General features: G+C 42.1%; 1 protein-coding gene across 2 annotated transcripts in view; it reads left to right on the top strand.

Moving 5' to 3' along the window:
• The window catches only part of FAM114A1 (family with sequence similarity 114 member A1), a 57059-nt gene extending 43203 nt beyond the window's left edge, over positions 1 to 13856 (top strand). For both annotated transcript variants that reach the window (XM_024573684.3, XM_024573683.3), the window contains exons 9-14: positions 951 to 1042; positions 2758 to 2919; positions 3757 to 3896; positions 8167 to 8239; positions 10543 to 10596; positions 12293 to 13856. In XM_024573684.3, the coding sequence (XP_024429452.2) occupies positions 951 to 1042; positions 2758 to 2919; positions 3757 to 3896; positions 8167 to 8239; positions 10543 to 10596; positions 12293 to 12418 (647 nt within the window). In that variant the 3' untranslated portion in view covers positions 12419 to 13856. The remainder of the gene's footprint in view (positions 1 to 950; positions 1043 to 2757; positions 2920 to 3756; positions 3897 to 8166; positions 8240 to 10542; positions 10597 to 12292) is intronic.
• The last annotated feature ends 224 nt before the right edge of the window (positions 13857 to 14080 follow it).

Below are 14080 nucleotides of genomic sequence, written 5' to 3'. Positions count from 1 at the left end.
CAATATACTTACATAAAACTTTAGTGTTTGCAAAATACTTCTGCACTTGTTATATTATTCGGTCCTTGCAACACTGCTAAAGAGGAGAGGGGTGGCTTTTATTACCCTACACGTGCAGAGGAGGGTTTGGAAGCTAAGAAGCCCCATGACTGGCCCCGAGTCACAGACCCATTAATGGCTGGAGCCGGGGTGGAACCCACCCTGCAAAGCCCCAGTGCAGGCTCTTTCCGCCCTGTAACACTGCCTCCCACAGAAGGAGAAGGACCAGGCAGTTTGGGAATGAAACCTTGTCAATGCTCAGGTGTGCCCCTGTCCCTCTTACTTTGCCAGCCTAGAGAGGATGAAAGCAAGACGTCAGCCCAGCAGAGAGAGCCTCTCATATTTTGATGAAATCTCTCTCTCTCTCTCCCCCCACTTCTCCCCCTCCCACCCACCCCCAGCTCTTCCTTTGTGTGTGTGACTCCTGCCTTCTCATTCTTGAAAGCTCAGTCCAGATGCCACCTCCTCCATTGAAGCTAATTTGGGTTCCTCAGCACAGTGGCTCTGTGGACAGGAAAGGGCGCCCTGGGTGGCATCGGGGTTGCAATGCTAGACATTCCAGTATTCTAAGTCATAAATACAGTGTTGTCCCAGGTCACTCAGGCCTGAGGAAGGGCATTCATTTGTTCATTCAGTCCTTTCACTGACTAGCTGCTAACCACCTATAGCTGGAAATGAGGCAGGTAAGTCCCTCCCTCTCCTCATTTGCCTCCAGGGCAGCCAGTGGCTCCCTGGCCAGTGCTGTGAGCCCGCACCCAGCAGCAGCACACTGCCTCTCTGCAGTGTCGGGAGGGGGCGAAACTCATCTTTGCCTGGCAGCTGGAGGGCACGCTCTGGGTTGGGAGAACTGCCACATTCTGAAAGATGAAAAATAAATCATGCTTCTTACTTCTGTCATTGTCTGTTTCCAGGCTCAGAAGAAAAGGGAGGAGAATTTGGTAGCATGCTTACAGAGCTTCTCTTTGAATTACATGTTGCAGCCACGCCTGACAAACTCAATAAGGTCAGCACCATCTGAGTGGGAGTTTTCGCCTCTTGGAGGCAGGTCTGAGTTATACAATTCCGGAGATCCACCTGAAATGGAAAAACCCCCAATGGCACGCGGGTGGAGGGAAGTCTGCGGTCAGTAATTAAGGCCTGAGGAGGCTGCATAATGAAGTGTGATGGCAGAGATCAGGCTAGACTGTGTCAGGAGACCTGTGTTTTAGTTGCGACTTCGGCGGTAATTACCTTATGACCTTGAACAAGTCACTTCTCCTCAAAATAGAATTTTATCTCAGAGCGATGGTTATCTCCGGCATAGTGGGGAGAAGAAACACCAAGGGGCTTTTTCAAATGCCACCTCCCTCCCCCACTAAAGCGACAGGCCAGAAGTAGGCAGAAAGAAAGAAGCGCACCAGCCAGGTCAGCCCCCTCCCGCCTGGAATGCTGGGGCTAGGTTGTGGCTCAGAACATCCCAGCTGCCAACGTCTGGGTTCCTCTAACTGTCCACAGCAGGCTTTGCCAGTTAGTGCAAGGTCTTGCCGCAGAGTTTCTTAACGAAGACGCTGTCCATTAATTACTTAAAACTGTGTCATTTGTCCTATTCCCTCTCTTTTTGTTTTCCCTTTTTTCTCTTTAGCCAGCAGGAGTTGGCCCTCATTTATCCAGGTGGGTGAGGAAAGGGCAGAATGAGGCGTGGAGGAGGGAAGATGAGTAATTTCTTTATATCTGATAGAGGTCACCGATTCTGGCAGGTCAGTGACCTGAACACAATGGGAAATTGCCTCATTCATCTCCGTGCAGCACCTGCCACCGCTTGGAGAGCATGTGTGGGCTCCCCGGTTTCCTTACATAGTCAGGTAAACCTTGGTGCCTCCGTGAGGACGCACCAGGGACAGCGTTGCTGGGTTCTGGCTCCCCAAGTCTCCATACCATTAACTTGCCGTTCGACACTCTGACATATTAAATGTTTGATGTGTAAGCTTTCAGATGAGAAGTTTAGCATAAATTCAGATACAACTTTCACTTAAGCAAACAGCTTAAACTAGGATGATAAAAGCTTCCTTTCTAAATTCAGGGGGAAGCAGATGGGAAGGGTGGTTTACCCTTGTCTAATTTAGACATAATTTTTCAGGCACTCCTGTGAAGTTAAACCAGTCACAGAGCAGCACCTAGTCATTCCAACGGCCCTCCTCTCCCCTCCCTTCCCCTGTGAGGTGGGGAGACCCAGCACTGCAAGAGAAGATTAGAGCCATCTCTCACCTTCCCGGCGTGATGTGTTATTAGGTTCATGAAACGCCAAGGGCTTCATAAGACAGAGCAGATGAGGGAATTTGCTTTAGCAATGACCCTGGCTAAATCTCTAACCTATATATTTAAAAAGTACTGGGATTCTTTTACAGTTGGTCATGAAAAGTGAAAAATATACTATCGCTCTTTCAAAGGGACTGTCATTTTTTTTCTTATCTGAGTATCATTTTAGAGTGTTGTTTTTCTTTAAACCCTCTAGGCTTATACAGTTCTCTCCATACGTTCTATTCTGTCCCCTTTTCCTACTTGATGTTCATACAAAAGCAAGGTGTTTGGAAGGAGCTTACAGAATTGCCTGATCATTCTTTAAATACAGAGAACCAGCCTTGACGGTGTAGGGCCACTTGATCCTAGTCTGGAGACTGGAATTTCTTAGTCTCCGTATTCACACAATAAATGTCTTGCTTTGGCTGGGGGCCTTTGCAGGCCATGAAAAAGGCCCATGACTGGGTGGAAGATGATCAAACCATCGTGCCGGTAAATGCAGCAGGTGAGGCAGAGGAGAAAACTAAGGAGGAAGAAAAGGAAGAGAAACCTGAAAACCCTGAAGAAGACAAAAAGGAAGAAAGGAGAGCTAAAACTGTGGAGGTAAATTTATTTTAGATTGTCCACCTGGAGAGCAGTAGTATTATATTAATTTTATTAGCAGCCTAATTTTAAGTGAGGAAAAGCCATTTCATTTTTATTATAGAAATATGAATATTAGTATAATAAACACTAAAATGTCTCCATGCCAAGATAATTTGTGACTTAGCATAGGTATGGTAGCTTTTCTCCATGGCTCTACAAGTATAATTTAAAATGGAAAAAAAAACCCAGATCTTTAAGAATATAGTTGATTTACCTTGAGGGTGAAATTTCATCTTGTATGCAAATTTGAAACCATAAAATGTCTTTATGCCTCATAATTAATGAGTTAATTGAAGCTTTTTTCCAAAAAAACCCTATTGCTGTAGTTGTTATTCTTTAGTTTAATAAATATATGCGTGCATAATTTATATCCTGCCTATGTTCAAAAAAGAGTTTGCAAAAACTTCATCTCACATTGGATATTAATTTTAGAGGAACTAATTTTTAAAATTAGTTCATGTTGAGAAAAATGCCCCTTGAGGCCTATTTCATTCAAACGCCTGCTCACACGCCCTCTGGAGCACCTGCCTGCTGTGTGCCCAGCATGGCTCTGGGAACGAGGGACGTAGCTGTGACTAAGGCTTGCCATGTCCCTGGGAACCCGGCAGCACTTCCATTGTCTGGCAGTGCTTCCACTTAGAAAAGTCTTAGACACGCCTATGAATCTTTGGGTAAACTTTTCAGGTCATATTTGGGTTTTTTAAAAGAATTATATATATCTTTAATATCATAGGGTTTTATTTCTAAAGCATCTGCTTAGTGAATAATTTCCTTACTCGCACTTGCTCACTCCAGGAAGTATACATGCTGGCCATTGAAAGCCTGGCAGAAGTCACAGCACGCTGTATCGAGCAGCTTCACAAAGTAGCAGAGCTAATTCTTCATGGACAAGAAGAGGAAAAACCAGCTCAGGACCAAGCAAAAGTTCTGATAAAGTAAATGTTATTTTAAACTCCTATTTTTCCAATTTTATATGTATATGCCATTCGAATACACAAACACACAGGCTACTAAAGATTCAGATCTCAAGTTAACTAATTCCAGTGTTTATGGTCATGTTAAAAAACAAGGACTGTCTTAAGAAATGAACGATGTTAACAAGGATAACAATAGTTAACTAGACAGTTCAGGAATTATTTATGAAGAGGTTTAAGGGAAGGCATTCAGAGCTAAGTATTTATTTTAATAGACCCAAGTCTTGGAAGTACAGACCTTAGGGCAATTACATTTTCAACATACCACACAAATACTGAAAGGAAACCTTAATGTGACATCTCAGCAAGCTTCACAAAAATATGCAAATGCACCCCCACTGTGCCCAGGGCCTTCTACCAGCTCTAACTATTCTGAACCCTGTCAATGGTGGTCGCTAAAGTGAGTCAGTTCACCGTAGACTGCATGCATGTGGACAAGTGCTGTCATATGTTATATTCTCCAATACATAGACGTTATTAGTTCATCTGGTGAAATAAAAATGTATGTATGTAACTTTATATACATGAACATAGTTGGTATGGAGTTTGTTAAAATAATTGGCATGGAGTGGAAAAATAAGCCATTAACTTTAATACACATGGCTGTGTGTTGTGGTATAGAAAATTACCACGGGTCCGAACATCATCTCATTATTATACAGAAACAGGAACCAAAAATAAGAGCCTCCTAAAAATACATGGGTACATACACACACATCTGAACTCACTCATTTACTTCAGTAGCTAACTGGTCTTTGCTTGTTACTGCATTTGGCATGGTAGGTTGGGGAGAAAATTTTAGTGGAAAGACCTTCCAAAAAGTCAGTATTAGTGGCATTTTTCCTCACTTGTAAGCATGTGTCACCTAGTCTAGGTTTTCATATCTAAACACATAAAAGGCAAAGATGTTATAAGAACAGTACATTCCTATCCTTAATATGCCTAGAAACAAATATTGCTTGCTTCAATGTGTAGAAGGAAGAGGAAAAGGAAAAATAGGAAAAGTTTAAAATAAACTTAAAATAAACCTTAAAATAAAGGTTGATGAAAACGACCTCCGGCCAAGATGGAGGTGTAGGCAGACACACTGTGCTTCCTTGCACAAGCAAAAGAAGGACAAGAACAATTTAAAAACAAAAAACAACCAGAACTGACAGAAAATTGAACTGTATGGAAGTGCAACAGCCAAGGAGATAAAGAAACACTCACCCAGACTGGTAGGAGGGGCGGAGATGGGCAGCCAAGGCGGACAGGACTCCTGGCAAGGCGGCAGCTGGGGGAGCAGCGGTCCCACATTCACGCACAGATAAACCGGGAGGGCCAGCAGGGAAACGAAACAGACCACGCAGCCCAGGGCTTCCTCTCCGGGAAATAAAGCCTCAAACCACTAACTGAAAACACCTGTGGGGGTTGAGGCGGCAGCAGGAGAGACTCCCAGCCTCACAGGAGAGGTCATTGGGGAGACCTACAGGGGCCTAGAGCATGCACAAGCCCACCCACTCGGGAACCAGCACCAGAGGGGCCCAGTTTGATTGTGGGTAGTGGGGGAAGTGACTGAAGTCCGGCAGACAGTGGAGCAGGCGCCATTGCTCCCTCTTGGCCCCTCCTCCAGATACAGCATCACAGCGCAGCAACCAGCATTACCCCACCCCAGTGAACACCTAAGGCTACGCTCCTTTATGAAATAGGTGCACCAAGACAAAAAAAAAAAAGTCTCAAATGAAAGAACAGATCAAAGCTCCAGAAAAAATGCAACTAAGCAACGAAGACATAGCCAACCTATCAGATGCACAGTTCAAAACACTGGTAATCAGGAAGCTCACAGAATTGGTTGAATTTGGTCGCAAATTAGATGAAAAAATGAAGGCTATGCTAAGAGAAACAAAGGAAAATGTACAGGGAACCAATAGTGGTGGGAAGGAAACTGGGACTCCAATCAACAGTGTAGACCAGAAGAAAGAAAGAAACATCCAGCCAGAAAAGAATGAAGAAACAAGAATTCAAAAAATGAGGAGAGGCTTAGGAACCTCCAGGACATCTTTAAACATTCCAACATCCAAATTATAGGGGTATCAGAAGGAGGAGAGGAAGAGCAAAAGATTGAAAACTTATTTGAACAAATAATGAAGGAGAACTTCCCTAATTTGGCAAAGGAAGTAGACTTCCAGGAAGTCCAGGAAGATCAGAAAGTCCCAAAGAAGCTGGACCCAAGGAGGAACACACCAAGGCACATCATAATTACATTAGCCAAGATTACACAGAAGGAGAGAATCTTAGAAGCAGCAAGAGAAAAGGACACAGTTACCTACAAAGAGGTTCCCATAAAACTGTCAGCTGATTTCTCAAAAGATACCTTACAGGCAAGAAGGGGCTGGCAAGAAGTATTCCAAGTCATGAAAGGCAAGGACCTACATCCAAGATTACTGTATCCAGCAAAGCTATCATTTAGAACGGGAGGGCAGATAAGGTGCTTCTCAGATAAGGTCAAGTTAAAGGAGTTCATCATCACCACGCCGTTATTATATGAAATGTTAAAGAGACTTATCTAAGAAAAAGAAGATAAAAAATATGAACAGTAAAATGACAGCAAACTCACAGTTATTAACCACCACACCTAAAACAAAAACAAAACCAAACTAAGCAAACAACTGGGACAGGAACAGAACCACAGAAATGGAGATCACATGAAGGGTTATCAACAGGGGAGTGGGAGGGGGAGAGAGGGGGAAAGGTACAGAGAATAAGTAGCATAAATGGTAGGTAGAAAATAGACAGGGGGAGGGTAAGAATAGTATAGGAAATGTAGAAGCCGAAGAACTTATATGTATGACCCATGGACATGAACAATAGGGGGGGAATGTGGGAGGGAGGGGTGGGCAGGATGGATCGGAGTGAAGGGGGGAAATAGGACAACTGTAACAGCATAATCAATAAATTAGATTTTTAAAAATATTGATTAAAACACTTAAAGTGCTATTTTAGATTTGCTGTGCTGACTTGAAAGGGGAGGGCTGAAGTTCCGACATGTGTACAGAGAACAAGACCTTGCTTTTAGCTTCCTTCTCATTCGCAGTCCCAATCATCCCATCCTTAGCCAGCTGAGCAGCAAAGGGGGTAATCAGAACTCACATTTGTCTGTAAAATAAGTGCCTCTCCACCCACATGCCTAAGAACATAGACAGAATGGCTCAGGGCCATCTCCTAGCTTTACTCCTGACCCTTTCTGCAGAGAAGTTTTGGTGGAGGGACAGATACATGGACGGATAGAGGGCCAGATAGATGAATACTGGTCAGTAAACCTGAATACCTGGCTCAGACAAGAAACCCTATTGCTCAGAACAAAGCTTACTTCTACTTTCTGCACTAGATCTTTTCTTAACTTTGAGTTATTATTTTTCTAATAGCATTTTAATCACTGTTCATAAAAGCCATATATATTATTTTTAAAAATCAGACAGTACCCATGTTGTTAGGTAATTAGGTTTTGTGTTTTTCTCATCTTCTGTAATGTAACACATTGCTTTAGCGAAATATTTGTGTCTATCTTGCATTATTTTCTTGGGGTAATGTCTTAGAAGTGGAATGGCTAGAATAAACTTGGAGTTTTGATATATCTTAAAAACATATTCTACAGGATCTTTCTCTTCAAGCATCTAATAAAAACAATCAAGGTATCAAGAGACACCTGAGTTTAAATACTAGCTCTATCACTTCCTACTGCATGCCCTATGCAAATTATCAATACTTAATGTCCTTAAATGTCATTTTCTTCATCTATAAAATGGGAATAATAATGTTACCCATAAGGTCACTTGAGGATTAAATGTGATTATTTATACAAAAGTACTTAACATAGTACCTCAATCAATGTTCATTATTATTTGAAAATGATCAAGAAGCTAGAGAAAAGTCACTTGGCAAGAATCTTAATCCCTTTACACATGAAGCTCAAGACTGCTAGGTATTCTTCTGCACCAGGTTTTGATTCTAAAAAGAGGTAGGCCAAATTAGATGATTATTCTTCAATTAAGCATGCAAAGAAAACCAGGATTAGATTAAACTGTACTTGTGAATCATTGAAGCTTATTAAGAAAAACATTCCTACAAAGCATCTTCAAATTTGTGTGCCATTCTTTTAAGTGGAATACGGTATTAACACTAGTAATTGTCTTGATGGTTACATTATTTTACTTTATTGAAAATCCCCAAACACTTTTTTTTTAAATTTCAGGTTAACTACTGCAATGTGCAATGAAGTAGACTCCTTATCAAAGAAGTTTACAAATTCCTTAACCACTGTTGGGGTAAGATTGTAATACTGATTCTTTTTTCACCTTTTTAAGGGACATGGGTCTCTGAGGGGCTTTGAGGAAAAGTGGAGGATCCAGGGCCTCCTTTGATAGCTCCACAAAACAGCAGCTCTGCCAGGACGTTTGCTAAAACTAGGCGCAGAGCACCATCTCCAAGGACAGACAGGCAGCTCAGGCTCGCACCTGACTGGGTTTAGCCCTGACACTGCCATCTCAGGCTTCTGAGATGTTGGGTGGGCTTTCAAGCAGCTCCGGGGAACATTCACAGCATTGCTCTCCACTCCTTTTCATGTATGGTGGCTCCCCCACAGAGCTTCTCACACCTGAACGTGCAAGCAAATCACCTGGAGACCGTGTTGAAATGCAGATTCTGACTCTGGCATGAGGACGGAGATTCTGCATTTCTGACAAGCTCCCACATGATAACAATGTTTCTGACCCACAGTCTACAATTTGAGTCCCAAAGCTCAGCAGACAGGCGTCGTACTTGAGTTTGTGTGTGTGTGTGTGTGCGCGCACACACGTGTGCACGTGTGACCCTTGAACAACATAGGTTTAAACTGCTCGGGATCCACTTATATGTGAGTGGTGTTGGGTTTGTTTTACAGTATATACTGTAAATGTATCTTGCTTATGATTTTATTAGTGACATTTTCTTTTCTCTGGCCTACTCTGTTGTAAGAATATAGTATCCAATACATATCACATACAAAATATGTGTTAATTGACTGTTTGTGTAATCTGTAAGGCTTTCTGTCAACAGTAGGCTATTAGTAGTTAAGATCTGGAGGCATCCAAAGTTATCCACAGACTTCTGACTGTGTGGGGGCTCAGGCCCCCTACCCCCCATGTTGTTCAAGGGCCAACCGTATATATACACATGTGTACAAACGTTTACATGCACAAAATCAGAAACACACAAGTTACTATTTTGGAGAAAGGAAACGCTAAGTCTAAATAGAGCTCGCTGAAAGGCCTCTGGCCACAACAGCCCTCCTCATCTTGTACTGTGATGAATCGCTTACCTCCAGTGGTTGCTTCTGTTCTCCACAACAGCCATTACTCATAACTTGAAGTTAATGAGTGTATATTGCTCTCCAGACTCTATTAAAATTGCTTGTACATCTCATTGATTCTGAAAACCAATGTCATTTTACTGCCCTCATTTTTACTATATTTTAGAGGTTTATTGATAATCAAGTAAACATGAAAACAAAAACCATAATGGATTTTCTGGTTACTTACTAAAATGACTGGGCTTTTAAAGATTTTTTTTCACCAAAATTTCATTATGGTTTCTCCAGTAGAGTGATGTCAGCAAAAGGGGGCTGTTCTGGGAAGATGTATTTCATTTACATATTGTACTTTTGTTTACCATAAAGTCTTCTGGGTACAGTAAGGAAAACCATCCACTAAGATTGCCCTCTCGCTTTCCAGTCCCTTTAACTAGTTATTGTCTGAGAATAGATTGAACACTTTAGATAGTGAGACTGTTGATGGATGGACCCATAGTGGAGATAATGATGATGATACTAATGCTAGCTCTCATTTTTGAATACCTACTTTATATCAGGCTCTGTATTCTGTGCTTTACATATTCTTACATTTTGAAAACTGGGATCTCAGACCTGTTTGCAAATTATATTTAAGGTTGTTTTAATTTTGCTGCTGATTTGGAAGACACACCTTATAACCAAATATCCATGTTTTGCATTTACAGGAAGAAGGGGGGGGAGACTAATGAACAGGGCTGGACCTAATGTAGGTAATTAAAGTACTTAGCTCACCTGCAGAATTTAAGGGGGCTTCCCCCAAAAGACAAAGAAACAACTCCAGTCATCCAGATGAATATTTTAATGCAATATTTTAAAAAATCAAAATCAATGCCAAACAGTTTAAGTAAAGGTGGGCTCCAGCCCTGTGCTGCTGCAGCTCGGCCTCACTCCCCTCGGCCTAAGCCCAGACCTGCTACGAGTCTTCCACAGTTAAAAAGGTCTGAGTTTATATTTTTAGCTTCGTGACCTTAAAGTTACTCGACCTTCCGGATTGGTGTTTCGTCACTTTAAATTAGGGTTGTCATGGTATCTACCTATCCACCTCCTAGGATTTCTGTCAAAATTAAATGAGATCATCCAGGGGAAGCAGCAAATAGCAAGCCCGGTCTAGAGTACTCTTTCCACTTCTCCGCTCCTTTCTCTCCACGAGATTCCTCAGCAGAGTCAGTGTATGACATTGCATGTGGCCGGCCGTGCAGTATGAGCACCTAATCTGTCAATTTCATCCTTTTGATTCCTCAGAGTGACAAGAAGGCTGAGGTCCTTAACCCCATGATCGATAGTGTATTGTTAGAGGTAAGTGACCCCGGGGAGAAAGTGCTTCTGAATCAAAGCAAATGTTAGAGCTACACTTTCTCCCCAGGCAGCGAGTGTTACTATGATTCTCAATCATATCATCAGCAGTCTTTTTTTGAGTACATTTGTGGAGCTCCGGTGAAGCAACAATACGTAATTTCCAAGAATTCCTGATGATAAAGAGCAACGCAAAGCTTGCATGCTATTCCTGTCGCTGTTTTCTGTGGCAGAAGCAGATTTCTGTTGCCAACTTTGACAGCAGATTTGACACTGTGATTTTCCTAAAAATGGGCGTTTCCCTTCATTCACAATAACCTTTGGTTTATTCAGCTGGGTCTAAGCTCCAGACTGGCAGGATGACAAGTAGACCATTGACCCTCTGCCTGTTCGGTGACCAGAGGCACCATCCTCTGCAACCACTCACTCCGTGGCCTCTCCACTCACCAGGACTTTATAGCATAGATAGGAGGCTGCCCTGACACCTCGATGTCTCTGCCAGAAAGAGTGACGTAAGAAAGGCTCAGGGACATTCTTGAGTCAGAAGGCACTGCATTCTACCTGTGGTTGGTGGGGGAGAGCCTTCCATGAGGGGCTACACTATATGAAGCAGACATATCTGTAGCCACAGGGCACCCAGCTGATGCCATAAGGGTCTAACAAGTTAAGTTTAAACATGGGCCATGCATATACAGTGGTTTTTTGCAGTTTGAAGTAGGTGTCAGTTGCAAAATTTGGAAATTACAGAACTTCAAGTAAGAGAGGGCTACCTCTTATATACCATGCAGCATTTTAACGAGTCGTGCTTTACTGTTCAGGAAAGCCACCAAGGTGTTACAAAAAAAGTAACAAAGTGGTGGCACCAGGTGTTACTGTATAGGACAGAGCCACATATAGAATGGAGTCAACCAGAAAGGACAAGGCGTATAGGGGCAGGTTCTAGGGGAACAGACACAGTTAAGAGGCAGCCCAAGGAATCAGAGGCAGAATATGGAACAAGGAAATCTCTCCCCTGGCCACCCAGAAGGCATTAGCAGATTAATTTACTATGTCAGTCATGGAGAACATGAGGTCAAGTATTTATTCACTCTCCCAGTGGAACTGCCTCATGTTTTCGTTGCCTGAAACTTTCAATAATAGCCTCTCCCTCCAACGCTGCTGTATGTTAGAGCACCACAGACCCTGCCTGGCAACATCAACTATCCAAGCCAAGTAGAGGTGCCGACGCTTATGGGAGGACGCTAGGGTTCAAGGTTTGCCACAAATAATAGCACAGTATTTCCAGTGAGCTTTATGCAGACCGTTCTTCCTCATTCATCTATAAGTTAGGGCACACTAGAGCCCTCTTCATACTGTGCTTTTGTGTTATTTCAAGACAGTGGGGATAGTTAGCTGGGAAGGGCAGAGTTACGACTAGACATATTGGGTCATGAATAAACACACTGATGTGCCCTCAAAGTTTATGGAAATGGCTTGTCTCGTTATCAGTGAATTCTTCTCTCTGTTAGTATGGATCGTTAAGAGCTAAACACACTCCATCCCAAGGAATGTGTTTACATTTGCTTTAAACACCAATGTTACAATAAAAATGCTATAAAATATTGTGGGGCTTGGTGAGAGGGAACATTGTCAAATTGGAAGATCTGTCAGAATTGAACTATGAAAACACCCCTTGAACCACATTTCTCTCCCCTCTCAGGGCTGCAATAGCACAACATACATCCAGGATGCTTTCCAGTTGCTGCTGCCTGTTCTGCAGGTTTCACACATCCAGACCAGTTGTTCAGAAGCACAGCCACGAGCTGGCCAGACTCCATCCAGTTAGAGGAAACAGCAGGCCACGTTGCTTTGATATATGTATCGTTGAAGGTGATGTTTTCCACGCATCTGGCCACAGACACCCATGTGAGGACACTACAAGCAATTTTGCACAGACAGTACTGAGAATGCAAGTTTAAAGAGAATATCACTTCTCTTAGTGTATATGGTTATTTTACAAATAATTGTGTTTTCTTGGTGTTAATTTAAATGTACACAGCTTTGTATTGATAATTTTCTTTAATCTGAAATTCATTCACACATATTCACTGCCATTTTCCTGGTCAAGCATGCTATACTTGGAAATTTGTGGGCAAACCTTAGACTTTTCTTTTTAATCCTTTAAATTTCCACCTTTCAATCTATTCTTAAAGTATTGCTTTAAGTCAACTCATATACTGAACTTAGTTTTGTTACATAAATGTCATGGACCAAGATAACACTACTTATAGATTTAGCTAAAATAGTTAAAGGGGAACATAAGTATCTCTTTAGAGCCATTCCTTCTTGAAACAAGCATTTATTGAGCTCCTACTGTATGCTCATAGTAGAGGAACATGACCTCACTCCAATAAAGACAAGTATTCTGAAAGAGGGTTTATAATAATTCTTAAACTGCATTAAAATACTAATAAATTTTCTAAACCTTAAAAAATTTCAAGAACAAGGTGCATTTATGGTTTTAAAAAATGTCTACTCTTCAATTTACTGTATTTTCCCATCCTTTCTGAACTCTTTTATCCCAAACTTTGTATATGGTGTAAAAATATACATGACAGGGGGTACTACAGAGTAATTAGTATAAAAGTGACTTCCCATGACCATAAATACATGATAGTAAAATCACAAATCTTGGAAGCGTTCAAATAGAAAATTAAAGGGACTTCAACATGGTAGACTGCTAGGGCTGCGTTTTTAAATCCACTATAGCTGAGTCAGGCTGTCTCATGAATGCACAGATCATACTCACCAGTAGCAAACATTATCATTGCTCCAAGGGGCAAAAAAGGCTGGTGTGTGGGTTGACTGCCTGGTATATTGATCCATGAAGGGCAGCCCAGACGAGCCTGCAGCCAGGAGAGGCATTGCCCATGGGCACTTCTCTTCCTGAAGGCCACACTCTGGTCCCAGTGGGGCGCTCCGTCATGTTTCTCTTTCAGACGTCCTTACAGGCAGTCGCAAGATGTCTTGCCGAGGGGCTCTCTCCAGGGCAAATAAAGCCTATACTTTTCCAAGTGTGGGAAATCCCCCCTTTGCCTTTGCTTTTATCCCCCTGGTGGAGTAGACTTCCTTTGTTCCATGCAGGCAGTCCTTTGTCCGTGTTCTGTATTTCCTTGGTGTGAATGCTGAAACGGCCAAATAGACAACGTCAAAGCAATTTATTTACAATCTGGAAAAACACTATTCAAGGAATCAATTAAAGATGGTTTGTGTTTTTTACTTGCTTTTCGATTGCCTGACATGTTCCTGTTGTTAAATCTAGAAGACAATTAACTGATGAAAATGTTGTTCTACTTCTTCAGAAATTTTAGACTTTTTAGGTATGGAGCAGAGAGGAAAGGACTTACACCATTTCTCCACAGCAGATTTTTTAGCATGAGATAGATTTACAGACATTCACTGTCAAAGAAACAAACCATCTCAAAGAAGCTAGATTTCCAGAATTAGA

Source organism: Desmodus rotundus, chromosome 4 (genome assembly GCF_022682495.2).
Source record: "Desmodus rotundus isolate HL8 chromosome 4, HLdesRot8A.1, whole genome shotgun sequence".
NCBI classification, from domain to species: domain Eukaryota; kingdom Metazoa; phylum Chordata; class Mammalia; order Chiroptera; family Phyllostomidae; genus Desmodus; species Desmodus rotundus.
This window is presented reverse-complemented; position numbering and strand designations above follow the sequence as displayed.